This window comes from Macaca fascicularis, chromosome 1 (genome assembly GCF_037993035.2).
Source record: "Macaca fascicularis isolate 582-1 chromosome 1, T2T-MFA8v1.1".
In the NCBI taxonomy this organism is placed as follows: Eukaryota; Metazoa; Chordata; class Mammalia; order Primates; family Cercopithecidae; genus Macaca; species Macaca fascicularis.
In genome coordinates, this window is record NC_088375.1 from 223601894 (window position 1) to 223623167 (window position 21274).

General features: G+C 43.8%; 2 protein-coding genes across 6 annotated transcripts in view; one reads left to right on the forward strand and one right to left on the reverse strand.

Annotated features, from left to right (window-relative positions):
• Positions 1 to 21274, forward strand: part of MTOR (mechanistic target of rapamycin kinase) — a 150421-nt gene that overhangs the window by 53937 nt on the left and 75210 nt on the right. For all 5 annotated transcript variants that reach the window (XR_012426139.1, XM_045380920.2, XM_015442686.3 and 2 more), the window contains 3 exons: positions 4171 to 4313; positions 9175 to 9337; positions 9475 to 9620. Coding sequence is in view for 4 of the 5 variants with exons in the window: in XM_045380920.2 (XP_045236855.2) it covers positions 4171 to 4313; positions 9175 to 9337; positions 9475 to 9620 (452 nt within the window). In the remaining variant the exon portion in view is untranslated. The remainder of the gene's footprint in view (positions 1 to 4170; positions 4314 to 9174; positions 9338 to 9474; positions 9621 to 21274) is intronic.
• Positions 12898 to 19570, reverse strand: ANGPTL7 (angiopoietin like 7). Its single transcript, XM_005544804.4, has 5 exons — positions 18973 to 19570; positions 16561 to 16661; positions 15134 to 15328; positions 14246 to 14444; positions 12898 to 14052 (listed from the first exon to the last, which is right to left on the reverse strand). Exons 1-5 carry the CDS (start codon positions 19340 to 19342, stop codon positions 13883 to 13885), a joined length of 1035 nt encoding a protein of 344 aa, XP_005544861.3. The 5' UTR covers positions 19343 to 19570; the 3' UTR covers positions 12898 to 13882.

The window sequence follows — 21274 nt, forward strand, 5'->3', positions numbered from 1 at the left end:
ATCCACCTAAAAACAGGCAGTTTCAAAGCATATCTGGTGAATCAGAGCAGAATAATCATAATTACTTCACCAACTTTTAAATAAATATACCACATCGAGTATTTTCCACATTTTGCATTAGTCCTTCATGTTTCTGGTGACTGTAAGCAGCTTCCAGTTTCGATTTCAGTGTTATTTTTCATCTATTAGCCAGCCCACTCCATGTGCAGCAGCAGATAGAGGTGAAGAACCAGGCAAGACTGTCCCAGATGACTTGTTCACTTCTTTTGGCAAAGCACATGAAGATTTGAACACAGTTCTTTGTGCATGTGTGCGGGCTCACGCCCAGTTTTGGAATACTGGGGGTTTATTACTGTTGTTTCAGAGTCTTTACTCACAAGAACAGCTTCAAGTGACTACTGCTAAGAAGCGTTTGCTGGGTTAAGATGGAGGTGGTAAAATATTCCTGGGTCAGGAGTGATGCTGCTTTCCCTTTGGGGATTTTGTAACTACTAATCTGAGACTTTAGGAGGAAGAAAAAGATTATCAGTCACCTGGCATTCCCAGGCAGTCATTGAGGCCACCCTACTGACACCTCACACTGGAGGGAGGGGCCAGGCAGGAGGCCAAATGTACATTTCCACCCAGATGTTTTCATCCTGACTAGGTTCAGAATGTCCTTCCAACCAGGCAGCCGTCCACCCTGCTTTAGAGCTTTGTTCTCTCTGTTTTAGGAAATTCCTCACTAATCTAGTTTGCTTCCAGGAAGTTTTGCTTTCTACCCAGACTTGGAAAAAATAAGCATAAATCTTGCCAGATAGACAAAAGAAAGACTCTCAATTTATCTCACCTGAGAAAGTAGATCAAGTTCAAAACTCTGGACAAAATCCTCTGCAGCTGACTCTCAGATCTATTTCATTGGAAAGTGAATTGTGGGAGCTGGGCGTGGTGGTCATGCCTGTAATCCCAGTAATTTGGCAGGCCAAAATCACTTGAAGAATCACTTGAAGCAGGAGTTTGAGACCAGCCTGGGCAACATAGGAAAACACCATCTCTGTAACAAAAATGAAAAATGAAGAAAAAATGAAAAAAATTAACTCCAACCTGGACAACAGAGTAAGACCCTGTCTCAAAAAAAAAAAAAGGAATTGAAAAAAATTTAAAAATTAGCTGGGCAGAGTAGCACCTGCCTATAGTCCCAGCTACTTGGGAGACTGAGGCAGGAGGTTCACTTGAGCCCATGAGTTCCAGGGTGCAGTGAGCTATGATTGCACCACTGCACTCCAGCCGAGACGACAGAGCAAGATTCTCTTTAAAAAAAAAAAGAGGAGGTAGGCGGCCAGGTGCAGTGGCTCATGCCTGTAATTCCAACACTTTGGGAAGCCAAGGCAGGAGGATTACTCGAGCCCAAGAGTTCAAGACCAGCTGGGGCGACATGGCAAAATCCCCCTCTGCAAAAAATACAAAAATTAGCTGGGCTTGGTGGTGCATGCCTGTTGTCCCAACTACTCAGGAGGCTAAGGTGGGTGGATCTCTTGAGTCTGGGAGGTCAAGGCTGCAGTAAGCAGTGATCATACCACTTCATCTCTCCAGCACAGGCAACAGAGCAAGATTTTCTCACCAAAAAAAAAAAAAAAAAAAAAAAAGGCAGCAGAACTCACTGTTCAGAAGTAAATTGTGCCTCCTTATAGTCGTGTAATAATAATTAGGGATTGGTGTATTTATCAGTCTTAACCAACTTTCAGAGTAACAATTTGCCACCTCAGTCACCATTTTATTGGTTATGATAATATAGGATTTATGTGATACAGAAAACATAAAAACCATTTATATATCCCTCTAGAACGCCTTCCAGAATTTTCAGCAGCTTTACTGTCTGTCTTATGATAATCCGTTTGGGCTTACCTTCACCATGAGTAAGCTGGCATTCTATGAACAGGCACCAGCATCACCAGATGAGGTGATCAGCAGTGGGTGGATGGCAAGAGGAAGCAGCTCGTGTTTACACAGTTATTATATAACCCAGAGAATTGAGAGATGATGTTTTACAGAGCAGGAGGAAAGGGCCACATAGGGGACTTGGCCTAACCCAGAGAATTGAGAGATGATAATGTTTTACAGAGTAGGAGGAAAGGGCCACATAGGGGACTCGGCCTAACCCAGAGAATTGAGAGATGATAATGTTTTACAGATCAGGGGGAAAGAGCCACATGGGGGACTTGGCCTAGTTGATAAATTAAGCTATGATTTTTTGAAAACATATTTACTGCCATTTATCAAGTAATAGTAACAACTAACATTTATTGAGTGCTTTCCATGTGTCAAGCACTGTGGTGGAATACTTTATATTAACTCATTTAATCTTCATGATAACCCCATGAGTTAGGTGCTGTCATTGCTGTCCCACTTTGTAGATGTGGACTGTGAGGCACTGACAGGTTAAGTAATTTGCCCAGTGTCAACTAGCGTCAATGGTGGAGCTGGGATTTGAGCTAGATAGCATGACTCCAGAGCCCACTCTCTTAACCACTGTGTTGAATTGTCTCTGTCTTACCCAGGCCCAACCATTTCATTAGAGGGAAAAAGAAACTAATAATACTTCCCTGGTTATGTCCAGCTTTTAACAATTGCTGTATAATATAATACAGCTACGCACAGACCCATCCTATAGGGAAGAAGCCAGATATCTGTGGGCAGGAAAGGACTGGATGTTCCCATTTTGCTCAACAGAAAAAGGTCTAAAAGTCAAGTCTTTGGTATCTAGTCCCCTCTTCCTTCTCATTCAGGAGTTCTCATTGTATGGTCAGTGGTATTATTTAGTTTGTCTCTTGTAATATTTCTACTTCGGTTTTTGACATAAAGTGATAGTTTGTTTAATTCTATTCATCAGTAACTCTTTAGAAGCAACAGCAGATCTCTAGTATATCCCAGGGAGGTGACAGTTGAGTCCTTGATGGTATGGCACATGGGGTCTTTTCACTCACTGGACCACTTAACTAGTCCAAAGTTTGAGACCTTCTGCTCTGACTTACATGATTTCCCCCATTTAGGGAGGATTGATCTGTCCTGCTGGAAAAATCTTTGAAGAATGTATTTTAAAAGTTGGGGATTTAGTGTAGTTAGGGCTAGGCCAGTTCAAATAGGTGTCATTTTGACAACAATAACAGTCATTTTTTGCTCATTTATTCCAGCTAAGTCATTTAGATACATTATCCCTAGATGAGGAACTCTGAGGCTCAGCTGCAAAATACCAGTAATTTGCCCAGGGTGTTAACAGCTGCTGAGTGGCAGAGCCAGGATCCCAGGCAGGTGTTTCTAACTTTAGAGAAATAGGCAAATAGTACTAACTTTGTGCCAAGCACTGTTATAAATTCATTACATTTATTAACTTAAAAACCCCAGGAAGCAGAAACTATAATCCTCATTTTACAAATGAGGAAACTGAGGCACAGAGGAGTTAAGTGACTTGCCAGAGATCAGAGAGCCAATTATGTTATAGAACTGGGATTTGAACTCAAGCCATCGAGTCAAGTGTGGCTGTTGCCCACTACACTGTACTGACCTCTCCAAAACCTCAGCCTTTCCACCCACCTGCCTAAGCTGCCCCTGGTAGTAACTCTTGATGTCTGGAGAGTTCAAAGGTCTGAGAGAAGTTGGAGGGGATAGAGTAGAAATTAAATCTGTTCAACGCTTTTTTCTTGTTCTACCACAGTGCCATGTGCTTTGGGCTCACTGCTCACCTGGTTGCAACATGATTCACTATGGTGTAAACCTGAGCCTTTTCCCTCTTCTTGCGTGACTCTTCATTGTCAGATGACCTGGTGTTCTAATGTAGAGGATGCAGCTCCCTTCATGCCCTGCTGAAGCCCATTAGGCTTTGTCGAATGCACCCAAGTGTGGCAGTCCCATGTATTCTGGTTCTGTAAAACTCTCTCCTTTGCTGTAGTCAGAGTCCAGCACAAAGAAGTTGTGAAACAGGCTTTTTCCACAGTGTGGTATGTTCCGGAGTTGCTGCTCTTGCTTTATGGCTTTTAATTAAATATTATTCTTTTGTATTTGCACTCTAGGGGAATTTTTTCATGAAAGATGGATTTTATAAATCTAAAAGTAGAATAATCATTAAATAGATGAGGACTTTTTTAATTGGCCCTTGAAGCTGATTGTTTTCCATTGTCACCTGTGGGATCACAGGCCTGGGGTGCTGCCAGGAGGGTCTCCAAAGATGACTGGCTGGAATGGCTGAGACGGCTGAGCCTGGAGCTGCTGAAGGACTCATCATCGCCCTCCCTGCGCTCCTGCTGGGCCCTGGCACAGGCCTACAACCCGATGGCCAGGTATAGTGTGTCAGGGCGGGTGGAGAAGATCAGCACATAGAAAACGATATATACAAATTAGTTTTTATTAGAAGTAATAATCAAAGGGCTGGTATTTTTAATTTTTCTAATTTTGTGGAATGCAAAGAAAGAAAAACACAAAGTCAACAAGCTCATACTGTAGCATCTATCTTAACCTTGCTAGTAGACCACAAATTCCTTTTTCTAGTACCTTTACGTCTAACATTTTAATTACAAAGTTACTTGTAACTCTAAAAGCAACTGTGTAATAGTTGAATGTAACCTATTTCCAGTAACAATGGTATTCTAATTATTGCTGTTTGTTACAAATATGACAGGAAAAAAAATGGTCTGAAACAATAACAGTTATTTATTTTACTCCTGAATCTGCAATTTGGAAGGACTTTTGGGACAGCTTGCCTCCGCTCCACATGGTGTCAGTGGAGATGGTTTGACTGGGGCAGGATGGAGGATCCGCATTCAAGGCTGGCTTGTGTGTCTGGCAAAGTGCAGGTGACTCTCGACTAGGGACGCAGCTCTGGCTGGGGCCCTTGGTTCCTCTCCATGGGATCACTCCATGGGTTGCTTGGGCCATCTCACAGAAGGTGACTGGCTTCAGGAGTGAGTGTCCCAAGAGAATGAGGTAGTGGAAGAGCATGGTGTTTTTATGACCTAAGTCATAAAGAAGCTTGGAAGTCATGAAGAGTCACTTTTACCTGACTCTGTTGCTCAAGGCAGCCACAAAGGTGCACTCAGACTCAAGGGAAGAAGACATGGACACCCACCTCTTGATAGAGGAGAAGTAATATTCTCACAGAGTGTATGGGACAGGAGCCACTGTTGCAGACGTCTTTGGAAAATAGAATTTGCCAGAATTTTTTTTTTCTTTTTTTGAGACAGTCTTGTTCTATTGCTCAGGCTAGAGTGCAGTGGCATAATTGTGGCTCACTGCAACCTCTGCCTCCCGGTTCAAGCAATTGTCCTGCCTAAGCCTCCCAAGTAGCTGGGATTACAGGCATATAGCACCACACCTAGCTAAGTTTTGTATTTTTAGTAGAGACAGTGTTTCGCCATGTTGGCCAGGCTGGTCTTGAACTCCTGGCCTCAGGTGATCTGCTCACCTTGGCCTCTCAAAGTGCTGGGATTACAGGTGTGAGTCACTTGGCTAAAATTTTTTTTATTGATACATAATAGATGTACGTATATTTTCAAAGTACATGTGATATTTCGATACATTCATATAATGTGTAATAAGCAAATCAGGATAATTGGGATATTCATCACTTTAGACATTTATCTTTTTTTATTGTTGTTTGGTTGGTTTTTTTGTTTTCATGTTTGTTTTTGTTTTTGAGATGGAGTCTTGCTCTATCACTCAGGCTGCAGTGCAGTGGCATGATTGTGGCTCACTGCAACCTCTGCCTCCCGGGTTCAAGCAGTTCTCCTGCTTCAGCCTCCCAAGTAGCTGGGACTACAGGCACCCGCCACCATGCCTGGCTAATTTTTGTAATTTTAGTAGAGATGGGGTTTCACCATGTTGGCCAGGCTGGTCTTGAACTCCTGACCTCAAGTGATCCACCCGCCTTGGCCTCCTGGAGTGCTGGGATTACAGGAGTGAACCAGTGTGCCCTGCCTGGTTTTTCGTTTTTGTTTTTGAAACGGGGTCTCTGCTGCCCGGGCTGGAGTACAGTGGCACAGTCTCGGCTCACTGCAGCCTCAACCTCCTGGGCTCAAAGTGATCCTCCACGTCAGCCTCCTGAGGAGCTGGGACTGCAGACACGCACCAGGCCCAGCTAATTTTATTTTTTGTAGAGACAAGATCTCACTGTGTTGCCCAGGCTGATCTAAAACTCCTGAACTCGAGCAGTCGTCCTGCCTCAGCCTCCCAAAGTGCTGTGATTTATAGGCATGAGTCATCACCATATTTTTTTTTAATTTTTAAAATTTTTTATAGATTTTGGGGTACAAGTGCAGATTTGTCACATGGATATGTTGCATAGTGGTGAAGTCTTTTAGTAGGACCATCACCTGAATAATAGTGTACATCGTACCCATCAGGTAATTTCTCATCCCTCAATCCTGCCAAAAAATATATTGTTTTAAATAGTAAATATTTTTTTTTATTTTTATTTTTTTTGAGATGAAGTGTTGCTCTGTTGCCCAGGCTGGAGTGCAGTGGCGCGATCTCGGCTCGCCTCAACCTCTGCGTCTTGGGTTCAAGCCATTCTCCTGCCTCAGTCTCCCAAGTAGCTGGGATTACAGGTGTGTGCCACCACACCCGGCCAAATTTTTGTACTTTTAGTAGAGTCAGGGTTTCACCATGTTAGCCAGGATGGTCTCGATCTCCTGACCTTGTGATCCGCCCACCTCAGCCTCCCAAAGTGCTGCGATTACAGGCATGAGCCAGTGTGCCCGGCCTAAATAGTAAATCTTAAACAGCCATTTAAAATTTGGTTTACAGTCTGCGCATGGTGGCTCCTGCCTGTAATCTCAGCACTCTGGGAGGCTGAGACAGGAGAATCACTTGAGGCCAAGAGTTCAAGACCTGCCTGGGCAACCTAGCGAGACTCTATCTCTACAAAAATAAAAAATTAGCCAAGCGAGGTGGCATGCACCTGTAATCCTAGCTACTCAGGAGGCTGAGATGGGAGGATTGGGGGGATTGCTTGAGCCCAGGAGTTTGGAGGCTGCAGAGAGCCACAGTCATGCCATTGCTTTCCAGCCTGGATGGCAGAGCAAGACTGCATCTCAAAAAAAATTTTTTTTTGGTTTATAAAACTTTTAATGCATGTGAAAGGTTTATGATATAATGTAAGTAAATAAAATGGAATGCAAAGTTGAAAATTAAAATAAATGTGAATAGGATAAAGATTAGAAAGTAATATAGCGACGGTTATCTCTAGGGAAGCCTTAAGGAGTGATTATTTTCTTTTTTATTCTCTTCCTTATTTTTTAGATTTTTCTGCATTGGACATTAATTATTTATAATGAGGCATAAAATTGTGATTTAATTAATAAGCAGCCCTTCGCATTGGCAAGAAGCAGAAAGCAAGGCGTTTCACTTCATTTTTGTCAGCACAGCTGGTTTGCTGTTATGATGTATATTTAGCAGTAGTGATGGCCCCTGAGACTGTTGGTTTGATGCCGTGATTTTCTTCCTCTAATTTCTTTCAAGTATTTTTTAATGCTTTAAAATAGTTTCTAGGACTTCCCTGTTTCCGTAGTGTGGAGATATCATATGCTTAGCCAATGTTTTTATTATTCCTCTTTTCACCCAGGTCACCTCTGAGCACAGTGTTATCCACAAGAGGCTTGTGATACCCACATAATGTTTTATCCCCTTAGTCCCAAGTACGTTCATTCAGGATCCAGTGTGGCCTCTGACCTAGATCAGGAAAACTTTTTTTATGTCTTTAGAGATGAAGGTCTTGCTTATTTCCCTGGCTGGTCTTGAACTGCTAATCTCAAGAGATCCTCCTGCCTCAGTCTCCCAAGTTGCCTGGATGACCAGCGACTAATTACCTGGCTCCGAAAACTTATTTTTAAGTTTATAACAGACTTTTTTTGGTCTTCATTTTATCCTTTGGATTTCAAATTTTGTTTTTTCTATCAAATTACAAAATTATACGCATTGGTCTGACTTAACCTGTTAATATGTAACAGAAAATAGGTATAGGCTGGGCGCAGTGGCTCACGCCTGTAATCCCAACACTTTGGGAGGCCCAGGTGGGTGGATCACAAGGTCAGGAGATTGAGACCATCCTGGCTAACACAGTGAAACCCTGTCTGTACTAAAAATACAAAAATATTAGCCAGGCGTGGTGGCGGGCACCTGTAGTCCCAGCTGCTGGGGAGACTGAGGCAGAAGAATGGAACCCAGGAGGCGGAGCTTGCAGTGAGCTGAGATCGCGCCACCGCACTCCAGCCTGGGCGACACAGCAAGACTCCGTCTCAAAAAAAAAAAAAAAGAAAGTAGGTATAGAGGCATCAAATGCTAAATCTATCCATTGTAGGTATATCGTGTTGTTTCCCACTCCCTTCTCCACACAGTCACCAGAACAGTGGGGAGGATAGGATTGATGTAAGATGTAAGGGATGGCAAATGTGTCCATCATGTGGTACTATGGTAATGTAAGTAGTCATAGTAATCTTTGAAATGGAACCTCTGGTTCCACGTCTTTTTGAGGCCCCAACTGTTGGCTTAGAAAATCTTTTAGAACTTACAGGTTTGGATCCTATTTGCTAATGCTTCTAGTCCTGTTGTCATTTTTTATGACCATCCAACTAAGGGTTCTGATTATATTTTGAAAGCAATTGCAGATGCTGCCTTTGACATTTCTGACCTTAAGAATTTAGACATTGTCCCAGAAACATCCCAAGAATCATTTAACGATTATTGTTTTCCACATTTGTTAATGCCAACTTCTTTGTCAGAAGTCCCCATTCTATTCATTTCCCATTTCCTCTAGTGAAGAGAAATGATGCAAAAACTGCCAAGAAATATTCCTTTGGAGAAAAGTTACTTTGCTCTGCTCTTCTCCCCACCCTGCCACTTGCCCCCCAAGTCCCTGCATATCATAGTGTCTGTACCTGCAGTGTAAGATTCAGTAGACACTAGCCATATGTGGTTAATTTAATTAAAAATAAATAAAATGTAAAATTCAGTTCCTTGGCCACACTTGCCATAGTTCAAGTGCTTTAATCATCAGTGGCTACCATATTGGACATGAAAGTTCTCTTGGACAGCACTGGTCTGTATAACCAAAATCAGTGATGCCAAAAGTGAATTGATAGGTGTGACTTTGAGGCAGCAGGCAGAGGCATGGGAGGTCTCTCTATTTTCCACCTTCTGTGCCTTCAGGGATCTCTTCAATGCTGCGTTTGTGTCCTGCTGGTCTGAATTGAATGAAGATCAACAGGATGAGCTCATCAGAAGCATCGAGTTGGCCCTCACCTCACAAGACATCGCTGAAGTCACACAAACCCTCTTAAACTTGGCTGAATTCATGGAACACAGTGACAAGGTGAGACTTTTCCCCATTGTCCAGATGGAGGCTGACAGGGAACCAGCTGGTGGGAGGAGAGAAGCATCCACACAGCCTTCTCTTGTTTGTGCCCCATCTGCCATTTTCCTATGCTGTGAGGTTTTGCTCTCCTCCAGGGCCCCCTGCCACTGAGAGATGACAATGGCATTGTTCTGCTGGGTGAAAGAGCTGCCAAGTGCCGAGCATATGCCAAAGCACTACACTACAAAGAACTGGAGTTCCAGAAAGGCCCCACCCCTGCCATTCTAGAATCTCTCATCAGGTAGGCTATAAACCCTTTTTAATTGCTGCCTTCATGCAGAATGACCTCTCTTCTCCCACTACCTGGTGCCACTTCACTGGAGTCACTTGGAGACTTCTGTTCTGTGAAATCTGCCTCTGGGTCTGGCCAGCACGTTTAAATGACATGTTGCAGATGGCTCTCCCCAGGAATCTAGCCATGATTGTCATTTCTGTTGACCCTTATCACCTGGGCTCCTGTTGTTTTCCAACCTGTCCTTTCTTGTTCCAGTGAAATTAGTTGAGAAGCAATTCTGTGGCCATGGCAGCCTAGGAAGATAGGTTTTGCATCTGGGTTAGATAGTGCTATCTAGAGCTAGAATAGAATGTGCTGGTTCCTGGGCTTCAGAGGGTACCCAAGGGCACAGTGGGGTTTTATCAACTAAATCTATTGATGCCTGCGTCTTCCTCCTATGGTGTTTTGTGAATATAAAAGGCAGAGCATAATCTGAAATCTAATGGTCTTTTCTCTGATGTGGTTATGTTCGCTCCTCTGTTAAGACAGTTTTCAGTCTTCTGGGTGTGGAAAAAATAGGTTGTTTAATAAATTTTCTGCTGTTAGGAAATTACAAGCAGCACGGAACATTAGCTCCGGCTCCTAAAGCGTCATTCACTTCCCCTAATGATTATCAGAGAATATCAACTCTGGGATCTCATTATCTTCATGTGAATGCTAACATGATCTTTCATCTCACTGCAGATAGTTCAGAAAAAATCATCCAGCTAATAAGTTCCTTCACTGTGGCTAATAGAGCCTGCTGTGTGTGGTGCCTACTTTGCTTGAGAGGGTGATCAAACAGCCAAGTCCTTTCCTAGCTGTGCTTTTGAGAAGATATTTAAAAGAGTTCCTTTAACACTTTAAAAAGTTAGCAAAAAGATAGAAATGGAATCCTGTTTTTGCCCAAATAAATTGGACTTGGAGAAAATGTTGATTTCTGAAATACCATGTAGGAACAATTAAAAACATTCCGTCCTCTGAGGCATGCTTCGGTTTCAAATCAGACACAGTAAATGTGAAAATCCACATTTCTTCCTTCCATCTCTGGCTTAGGTAATGTGCTCTCACATGATAACTAATAGAAAATATAGTAACTAAGTACGATCACTTTAAGGTCAGATAACTCATTTTGCATATTAATTTCCTTGCTCACCTGTTTGAGACCTATTTGAAACTTTCCTAATTCCACCCTTAATTTTTCCCCATATTTGAGACAATCATAAAAACTTAAAGTTATGCAGATTTGTAGCAGAAAGATGTAGTTAGAGGCCTGGAAAAGTGCTCTAGAAGGTTATTTAGCTTTGTAAGCAAATATAATTGAAAATAAGTCCTCAGAATTCCCTGGAGATTGATCTTGTCCTTTGTTTAAAACACTGTTCCAGGCCAGGTGGGGTAGCTCACACCTATAATCCCAGCACTTTGGGAGGCCAAGGTGGGTGGATCACTTGATGTCAGGAGTTCGAGACCAGCCTGGCTAACGTGGTGAAACCCCATCTCTACTAAAAATACAAAAATTAGCTGGGCGTGGTGGTGCACATCTATAATCCCAGCTACTTGGGAGGCTGAGGCAGGAGAATTGCTTGAACCCAGGAGGTGGAGGTTGCAGTGAGCCAAGATCATGCTCTAGCCTGGATGACAGAGTGAGATTCTGTCTCAATAAATGAATGAATGAATGAATGAATGAATGAATGAATGAATGAATGCTGTTTCTGGGGACAGCCAGTGTGCTTGGCTCTTTGGGTGTCCTCAGCCAAGTCAACTCAGCTTGCATTTCTGCCTCCCTTCTGCTGGTCTCCTGTATCTTCCTATCACTTTTCTTTTTTTGCTTCCGTTTGCAGTTTTTACTTCTGATTTTGTAAAGCTGCTTTTCCTAAGCCCGGTTGTGGGTATACTGTCGTCTGTACTGAAGGAAGTTTTAAGAAACAACCTAAGACAAAGTTGCTATTAAGGAAGTTGCTCACAACACTACCCTGTGGAAATTCTTCTCAGGGGTCTTTTCCCATTGTTGGTTGTATGTCCCTGAGCCACTACTTTGATCTGGCCTTGGAGACATCACTTTGCAGTAAGGGATTGAATTCCTTTCCTCACAGTGGCTACTGGAGAGCTTGAAGCTAAATTCCTGGTCTACCTCCAACAAATTACAGACATCTTACCTGTTTTTACTACTACTAACTCTCTCCCAACCCCCACAGACTTTGTTTTTATTTTTGCTACTCTTATTTTCCCTTCACCAATTTGTCTGCTTTTTTAGAGTTCGTTTTAGTATACATGTTTGAGTCAACTTCCCTAAATTCTTTTTGAAACAATTAGGGTAGCCTTACACAAAAACATCTTTGTGCAGCTATTTATTTATTTTTATTTTTATTTTTATTTTTTAAGATGGAGTCTCACTCTGTCGCCAGGCTGAAGTGCAGTGGCACAATCTTGGCTCACTGCAACTTCCGCCTCCTGGATTCAAGCAATTCTCCTGCCTCAGCTTCCTAAGTAGCTGAGACTACAGGTGTGTGCCAGCATGCCCAGCTAATTTTTGTATTTTTAGTAGAAAGGGGGTTTCACCGTGTAGGCCAGGATGGTCTCGCTCTCTTGACCTCGTGATCCATCCACCTTGGCCTCCCAAAGTGCTGGAATTACAGGTGTGAGCCACCGCGCCCGGCCTTGTGCAGCTATTTCTTATTTTTTTGTCTTTGCTTTAAAAAACCATGTTCTGTTGACAGTATTGTTCTCTTGTTACTAGTTCAATCTGTCTTGCAACCTATTGACTTTTTTACCTATCTGCTACAGGGCAAATTAAATCCCAGATGTAATCCCAAACCAGGGCTAACACTGAGATAGTATAAACTACTCCCATCTCCTTAAAGCTCACACATCAGTAAATATATTTGCTTTCTTGGGGACAGAGTATTGAGTGGTTATTTGATTATTAGAAAACACACACACACGACTTTTACTTGGTTAGCCCCGAGCATTAGGGTAAGGTCTGCTGGCCTGCTTTTGTTTCTCTATCCTAAGTAGAATAGAGGGTCTGATAAGGCTGGATGCCTTCATTGCCCAGCCCCTGATGTGTAATCCCCTTTATGGAAAATTGTCCTGGTTGCTGCTGCCCTTTTGTCCCTCACCTGTTCCCTTTTGGCTTCTGCTCCCCACTTGGTTGCCCTGAACACCAAAACAAACCCCAGGCCTCTGTCACTGCTCACCCTCTGATTTAAATTTAACTTTTTATCCTGTTCTAAGTGGTAATGGTAAGAATTTAAAAAGAAAATACTGAAGTTTTGAAAGTGTTTATTGTAGAAGGAAAAGAAACGTTAAATGTTTAAAACAAAACCACAATATTTTATTTTTACAAAGCAAGATGCTTATATACAGCATTCATTATTAACTATAACACCATCTACCTTCAGTTTTCAGCCATTTCCTATAGACAAAATTTAAAAGGAAGCCCCTTGAGCTTGTTTCTTACAAAGTAAATAAAAATAGGTATACCTGTATTAACTATGAATATTTTAAGGCAGTTTTGTGCCAGCATTCATGAGAGACTGTGTCCACCTCCTGCCGGTGCTTCATACCTTTCAGTGCTGTACCTGACCAAGGTGAGCACGGGCAGTGCTCAGTCTGATTGCCAGACCCAGTGCCCTGGAGTTTCCTCCTCGCAAGTCCAGCCTGGGTCAGTTCACCTACAGCCGAACAATTTTTGTGTTTTAAAAATAATATGTAGACTCAAGATAATTTCACTGGATTTAAAAATAGAAATACCCATCTCCCACCTGCCTCCTTCACTCCTTTCTCTAACACTCAAAGGCCTCTTCTTTGAGAATCAAAATAATATGGTTCTTTTTAGCAAAGGGATTTGTGTTTTGGCCCTCATGTAGCCTAAGCCTTAAAGAAAATAGATAAAGCGATCTCAAAGTTATTTTCTTTCACAGACAAATCATATGGAAAACACAGACAAATCATATGGAAAAGACAAGCTACTGCTATGTCAGGGATCTTGGGCAGAGAGACCCCACTGAGTCTACCCCCTTAAGAAGGATGTGGCAGGACCCAGTGGGTTTAAATGGTTCATCCTGTTTACTGTAACATCCTTGGTACATATGATTTTATTGTGTTCCTTGGAGACTTATTCTTTCTTTGGAGAGTATAGGCTGTTTCTCAACCCTACCCTTTCTAATACTCTCTTCCTATCCTTATCTGCCTTCATCTAATCTCCAGGTGTCTCAGTGTCTGCATCTGTGCTCCACGGCAGCCTCCTTTTAAGGCTTAAAGTCTTCCGGGCGGATTTTCATCTCCACCCGTTTCAGGGAGTAGGTAGATCCATGCCAGCCGTACCAGGTGATGCCATCCAAGTGCTTGTTGTGCTCGCCCAGGCGGTAGTACACTCCATTGAGATTGGAGTCTGTGCAGCAGTTGTACCAGTAGCCACCTGACATGAGAAACAGACCCAGTGCTAGTAAGTTGACTGTGATAGACCAGACATCAGATAAGGAGTTAGAGCCAGCATTAGAAAGAATACTAAAGCCGGAACATCAACTGTACAGTTATAATTCACTCTTTCTCCTCAAGTGGGATTATGGGCTTGCACCTGAACTTCTCGTTTCCTGTCCCCCAAGTCTCACCTTTGCGGAGCTGTGCACACTTGTCTAAGCAGTTGTCATTGTCCTTGTCCTTGGTGCTGAAGGCTGTGTTGTTATGATACTGGAGGGCGTCGTTCCCCACATTGCCAGTGTAGTTCCCCAGGAAGAGGCGATAGCTGTTGAGTTCATTGCCCAGAACAAAGTGGCTATACTCAGCGTAGCGCAGGTTGCCCTCCCAGTCCTGTCAGGAGGAGCAGAGCCTTAAAGAAAGTGCAGCAGGCTCCATTTCATGCTGTCTCTGTACCCCTTCTCTCCTGACAGCCCCGTAGCCAAACATCTTTTTATAGATGTGAATCTAATAAGACTTTATTACTTGTTTACCTCCAGTTTACTACGTTAACCTGGGAATCAGAAAAGAAGGCTCGAACTTCTTTCCTGATTCCCCATATGGCCTTGATTAGTCTCTCTATATTCCTCACTTTCCTGCCTATAAGGTGTAGCTATGTTTTTGCTGAATCCCACACAGAGCTGCTGTAAGAGAAACGTGAGGATATAGTGAGTGCTTTAAGACCTTCAGCAAGGGTCCCCAACCAGTATCAGTAAGATTTGCACCTAAAGGACCTCATGCTCAGCCAGAGCAGAGACTAGTGTTAGGTAAAGCTGACTGTTGGATTTGCTCTACTCTGGCCTGGGTCTGGCCTCTTCTTGTCCCACCTACAGCCCCACTTCTGTTGGCGGGGGTGGGGAGTTGGGAGGTGCAGAAAGGAAAAATACCTATTTATCCTCAACTCTATTATAACTTGCAGGAAAACCATCCCAATGAATATACAGATTTGTCTTGAATCAGAATAGGAATGGCACCCTCAGAGTCGTACGCAGTCATGTGTGGTGGCACTGGTCCAGTCATGGGGCCCCTGGCCTTGTGCTTACCTCCATCTCTACACGCAGCCGGGTTGGCTGTCTGGAGAGCCGGTGGATGTGTTCATTCCCCAGCCAGAAGTCCCCACGGATGCTGCCAAAGCCCTGCTTGTACTGCTTCCAGTCCTGGTAGAAGGAGACAAGGCCACTTTTTCGTCTCTGGATGATGGTCCAGCCTCCACCTGAAGTCTCCATGTCACAGAACACCTGGAGCAGAGGGGATACTCTGGTGAGGGACTTGCAGGACAGGAGGCAAGAGCAAGAGGGCAGACTTCCCAACCTATTCCTGTCCCTGCAGAGCCAGTAGATGCGTGCATTCCCGCAGTCACACTGGCTCACTCGGGCAGTGATGCTGCCCCACTGCTGGTGAGCTGGGGCGGGTGGTATACTGCTCTGGAAGAACGATCCAAATTGGGCCCAGGGGTGAGTGCACATGAAGCTTGAAGGGAAAAATCCAGATACTTTTTTTTTTTTTTTTTTTTTTTTTGAGGCAGAGTTTCACTCTTGTTGCCCAGGCTAGAGTGCAGTGGTGCAATCTCGGCTCACTGCAACCTCCACCTCCTGGGTTCCAGTGATTCTCCAGCCTCAGCCTCCCTAGTAGCTGGGACCAGAGGTTCCTGTCACCACACCCAACTAATTTTTATATTTTTAGTAGAGACGGGATTTCAGCATGTTGGCCAGGCTGGTCTCAAACTCCTGACCTCAGGTGATTGATCCACCCACCTCGCCTCCCAAAGTGCTGGGATTACAGGTGTGAGCCACCATGCCTGGCTGAAAATCCAGATACTTTTGATGCTGCCTTCATGTTTTCTTTTCTCCTCCCTCAAGGAATAGCTGTTCTAAGACATGGCAAGAGATTTAAACTAAGTTATGTGGTGGTTATAAGAATTATCTGATCTATGTTAGAAGGCTTGGTGTTTGATAATGATTTGAAGGGGCCAAACAGATGCTTGGGTTTGGAGTGCAGGGCATAAACTTAACTGTTTGCATAGCTCTCTGGTGTTTGGTATGTTTGCTTGTGTTTTGAGTTTTCGTTTCTTTCTTTCTTTTTTTTTTTCTTTAATTGAAATGGAGTCTCACTCTGTCTCCCAGACTGTAGTGCAGTGGCGTGATCTCGGCTCACTGCAACCTCTGCCTCCTGAGTTCAAGCGATCCCCCTGCGTAGCTGGGATTACAGGCGTCCGCCACCATGCCTGGCTAATTTTTTTGTATTTTTAGTAGAAACAGGGTTTCACCATGTTGGCCAGGCTGGTCTTAAACTCCTGACCTGAAGTGATCCACCCGCCTTGGCCTCCCATAGTGCTGGGATTACAAATGTCAGCCACTTTGCCTGGCCGAATTTTCCTTTCTTTAAACTGTGAATGGCCCTGTTATTGCAGTCCCCTTGAGGGGGTGAAGGACAGGTATTAGGGTGTGGCCAATGACTGTAATGACCTCACCTCCAGTTCAGGGCTGCCCAGGAAGTCATCAGGAGGAAGCTTATACACTCCAGAGATGCGGTAGTTCTTCTGGTAGAGTGAAGAGCAGTCGTAGATGGCATCTACAAGAGAACAAACCACAGGGTGAGCATTTAGACCCGGGGCTCCATCTGAGTTGAATGTTTAGAAACTGAGCCTTTATTTCTACCCTGAGATTCCCACTGGTGTTAATTACCCATCAGTGTCTGCATTTGGGAGAGGTGGATATCAGGAGATCCAGAGGGGGTGTATTTTGGCTTCACTGGTGGTGGAGCAGAGGGTTAGGGAAGCCCTTCACTTGGATAGCATTAGTGGGACGTTCCAACAGGTGGTTTCAGGTTAACTCTGAAATAAATCATTCTGCTATAGCTAGGCCATGAATTCTAGAAATGTTACAGTGTATGAGGGCCACGTAACAGATACTCCTGTCAGATAGATTCAGACTTCTTAGACAGCCGTCTCTATAACACATCGGTTGTGAGTATCTCATAGAGTCTGGTTTTGTTGCTGTTTCCTGGTTGGTTGGTTATGTTGTTGTTCAGAGGTGGTGGCTACTGCCACCTGAGACCATAATTAAGGGAGATAGAGTTTATTATATATTTTCCCCTTCCATCCAGCTAGAACCTCAAAACTCTCAGAAGAACCTTTGAGACCTTCCCCCCAGGAAGTTTTGTTAAAACAAGGAAATGAGAGCATTAGACAGGCCAATTTTTTTACTCTAGGGCCATGGAGCTGCTACTTTATGCAGGGTTTAGGCTCTGTAGTCTAAATATCAAAGAGCACTGTGGAAGAGACAGCATTTTCTGATAGGATTCAGAGAGTGCAGCCCTTAATATCCAAGAGAAGCTTCCTGCCCGCTCTGTCTCGGGGTGCTTTTCTTGGTAACCACTGCACTGGGACCTTAGAGAAGAGCACCAAGATGGCAGATGGGAGTTGTCCGAGGCGCTTAGGTTATCTTGCAAAGCACCTTGGGAAAGGGAGGCAGAGTACATATGCCTTCCCCATCACTGTTCTTCATTTCCCCTTAGTGGTGAAAGCACCAAATTACTGCTTCCTCTAAGGGGCTACCTCCTTATAGAATATACAGGTAACCGAGCACTTGGTCATAGAGAAGAAAAATAAGGAATGATGTCCTGGGCAAGAAGAGCAAGAGGCCTGGTGGGAGAGCTACACTTGACCCCAAGAACCTCCTCGTGGGATGGCGAGAAAGCCTCCTGTTTGGATGAGCAGGAAGTGGCACAGTCAGATTCCTCTGTCTGGCCTGGTTTTCCACATGTCTGGTTTCATCCCACAGACCAAATCAGGACTCACTTGTCTGGAAAATGGCCTGAGAATACCTTTCTAATCCCAAGCTGAGGGCCAGGAAGTCCATGCTTAGAAAGTGATTAGTACATGTTGGTTCAGGTAACAATTTTCAAGCTCGGTTTCATGTTAAAACTTTTTCTTAATTTGAGCTGAGGGCAACCATTGACTTAGTCAGTAGAAGCTGATCATGTCTTTGTTCTTCATATAGTTTATAATGGGACCAATGGTTTTTATATCAGCAAGAAATGACATGTCTATCGGATATGCTCCTTATAACTAATACTTTCCTGATAATTTCAGAAAACCAAATTTTTAATCTCTAAACCATAAATTCATGATGACCTACCTGAGCTGAGTTAACCAGAAATAAAAGTTGTTTTGCAAAAGAAATATTAAATTTATCTTATTTTTGGCCTATTAAAAATCTATATTTCAGCATTGCATTTAAAAAATCCTGTATTAGGAGAAATTCATTTAAGACCATGGAAAAAAGTAGACGTGTCACAATTGAGGAACCTTAAGGAGCCATATCCTTCCTGAACACAAAAGGACTCTTCACATGGCTACGTGTCTCTACACTTAACTCTGAGCCAATGAGAAGAGTTATGTTTACAGAGAGAGGACACAAAATTCCACTAATGCTCATTCCCGGTAAATCTTGGAATACCAGAGAACTGTTTCTGGCAAAACTTTGCTTCCAGAGGAACAGCTGTTACAGTTTGGTGCTTCCTTGGAATTTCTTGAGATATAGCCTGTCAGCTATTGGTGAGGAAGTAGCAGAGCTACACCAATCAGGAAGACTTGAACCCTGCTTCTAAGACTTGCTGGGTGACTTTGGGCAAACCATGTAATGTCTCAGCACTCTTAGATGGTAGGCTGAAACATTGTGTGGATAAAAGAGACCTGTGAAGGTGTGAGGTAAACTTACATAGCATTAGCAATCAAAGGAAATACTGCATAAGCCTTTACTAAAGGGAAAGTACACCCCCAAAAGAGGCCCCAGTAGTGGTTCTGATGACCAGGATATGTAGAAGCAGTGCTGTAGGTGGTGAGGTACTCCATGCTCCCGCAGGGGACTCGTCTCCTTACCTGCGGAGGTCTGAGTGACCGTCTGTGCCGCCTGCAGCTGCATGATGTCGATTTGGTTGTTCATCTCAGAGTACTTGCTCTCGGCATCTGTGAGCCGCGACTCCATGCGCTTGCTGTTGCTCTCCAGCTCCATCACCTGCATGACCACACTGACCCAGTCCCTTTCCTGCTTCTTGTTCAGTTCACTCAGCAGGCTGCTGAGGTTGGCGACTTGGGCCTTGAGCTCCTTCACCTCCTCACAGCAGGTGGCCGCTTTGAGCTGTGCTGGTGTCTTGCGCTTAGAGGGCTTCTGCAGCCATGCTGGGTGGCTGACAAAGGCCACGATGAAAATGCAGAGCCAGGTCACAGCTGAGAGAGGCTTTTTCAGCATCTTTTGTGGGTTTGGGTGAGGAAGGCTCTTTCCTCCAGGGGAGCCTGGAGATGCCCAGCTGAGGTCTGCAAAGCTGCAGGAGGCTGACTGAACCTTACGCTTTCACTCTGAGGGCCTCGCCACTTTGTTGTTTTCTCTCTTTTCCTTGCTCTTTGCTGGCCTTTCTCAAAGCTTGAGTCTCTGACAGGGGAGCTGAATGGATAGCCTATAGCTTTCCTTCCCAAGCCTGAATGCTCCACAAGTCAGCATCTTAAATATTGTTTGCTGCCTGTACCTCCACCCCCACCATGGCCGCACCGGGCTTTAGCCCCTCCCAGCTCATCTGGGAGGGTCAGGTGCCTGTTGGGTGAAGTCAGCGGCAACTTAGGCCAGAGGAGGGGAGGAGGGAGATGGGGCGAGTCTTTCTTTCCTTGCCTGTGCAGTCTCTGGGCTGAGACAAGAGGACTGTGAATTTGTGTGTTTCTAGTTTCGCCTATTAGATTATGCCCCTGCCAGCCACTGGCTCAACTCTATCAGTAAGCAGGGCAGGGTCAGAGGAATTTCCAAATTCTGTTCAAAAGGTTATATAACCATGGTGTGAGCGTTAAGGTAGGCAAAAGAGACACTACTCACCCAGGGAGGCCTGTTAATGTAATCCATGCTGTTTATACGAGGATCTGGTATATTGTGACATTGTGCTGAATATGCTTTTAACTAGGCTGATTATTCCCATCTCTGATCATCATTTAGTATTTTATAAAATCCTTACTCGACCTGGATCTAACACTCTCTCACATTTGAAATCTTCCAACTTAGAAAAGTTCTAGAAATAGAAGAATAGAGTAAATATCTTAGGAAGCCAGGAAAGGACTTTGTAGCCACAGGGTTTGGACAGTTGTCTTTTTACATGCTTTCTCCTCCAACAAAGAGAGGGCCAGTATTAGCATCTCACACTTGACATTTTGCAAGGAGGTGTCAGAAGATATGAAAACTCAGCAGTGCCAAGTGTGGTTCTGGGATTGGTCACCCATGCTTCTGTCAGGTTTTAGGCAGGACAGAGAACAGGCCCATCCTTGGCCCATGGCTCAAACTTGGAAAATATATTAAAATATAGAGAAAAAAAGAATCCCTATCACCTAATAAATCCATATCTACAGTCTCATTTCCCTCTTTCTATGCTGGTATGGTTTGCAATTTGAAATTATTCCTCCTCTATTTGTGTATGACTTTGTATCTAAAAAACATGAATATTGTAATTTTTCGTGTACTATATATGAAGGACACTGCTCTTTTGAAAACAAATGTGAAAAACATGGAATTTCAGCAAACATCCTTAAAATAAGCTTTTCACTGAGAATCTATACAAAGGTTCCTCTGTCCTTAAAACAGTAACTCTGTCTTTGGAACATACGATTGCCATTTCCATGTTATGGAGCCACTCAAGCAGTTACTTGTACTGTGGTAGTCAGCGTGGGTCCTTCCCATATAAGCCTGATGCCTGACAGCTCTCCTCCCATGCCATAATCCCCCAGAGCTCTTTTCCAGTCAGGGCTTCTAGCTCCTCAGGAAGTAATTTCTGTTCAGGCAGCTGGAGTTACTGAACAATTTTTTTTTTCTCGGAATCAAAAAGCGGTAGAGGATCAGGTGGATCAGAGTTTGTTTTCTCACATCCCCAGCCTCCTTTGCCTGCTAAAGGGTGAGGATGTTACTGATACCCTTATAGCAACTTGGCATTTTGATCATAAGATTCTGTTGAGAATTGGCACTGTCTGCCAGTCTCTGCTCTCTTTTTGCAAATGTCTAGCCAGGCTGGGCACCGCAGCCTTAGCTCCATAGCATTCATTTCACTAAGGAGAATCTGACCCCAAATGTTAGCATCCTACAAGGTCTGCTAAAAATGGGGATCTTCAAGTGGGTCTCTGGCCATCAAATGACACTGAGCTTAAACCACAT

Excerpts from the sequence above, each read along its gene's own strand:
- ANGPTL7 (XM_005544804.4), bottom strand. The coding sequence starts at position 19,342 with ATGCTGAAAAAGCCTCTCTCAGCTGTGACCTGGCTCTGCATTTTCATC. Across the intron at positions 15,329-16,560 it reads TGGGCAGCCCTGAACTGGAG|GTGTTCTGTGACATGGAGAC; the intron begins GTGAGGTCATTA and ends CCTCTGCTCCAG. Across the intron at positions 14,445-15,133 it reads GGCTGCGTGTAGAGATGGAG|GACTGGGAGGGCAACCTGCG; the intron begins GTAAGCACAAGG and ends TCCTCCTGACAG.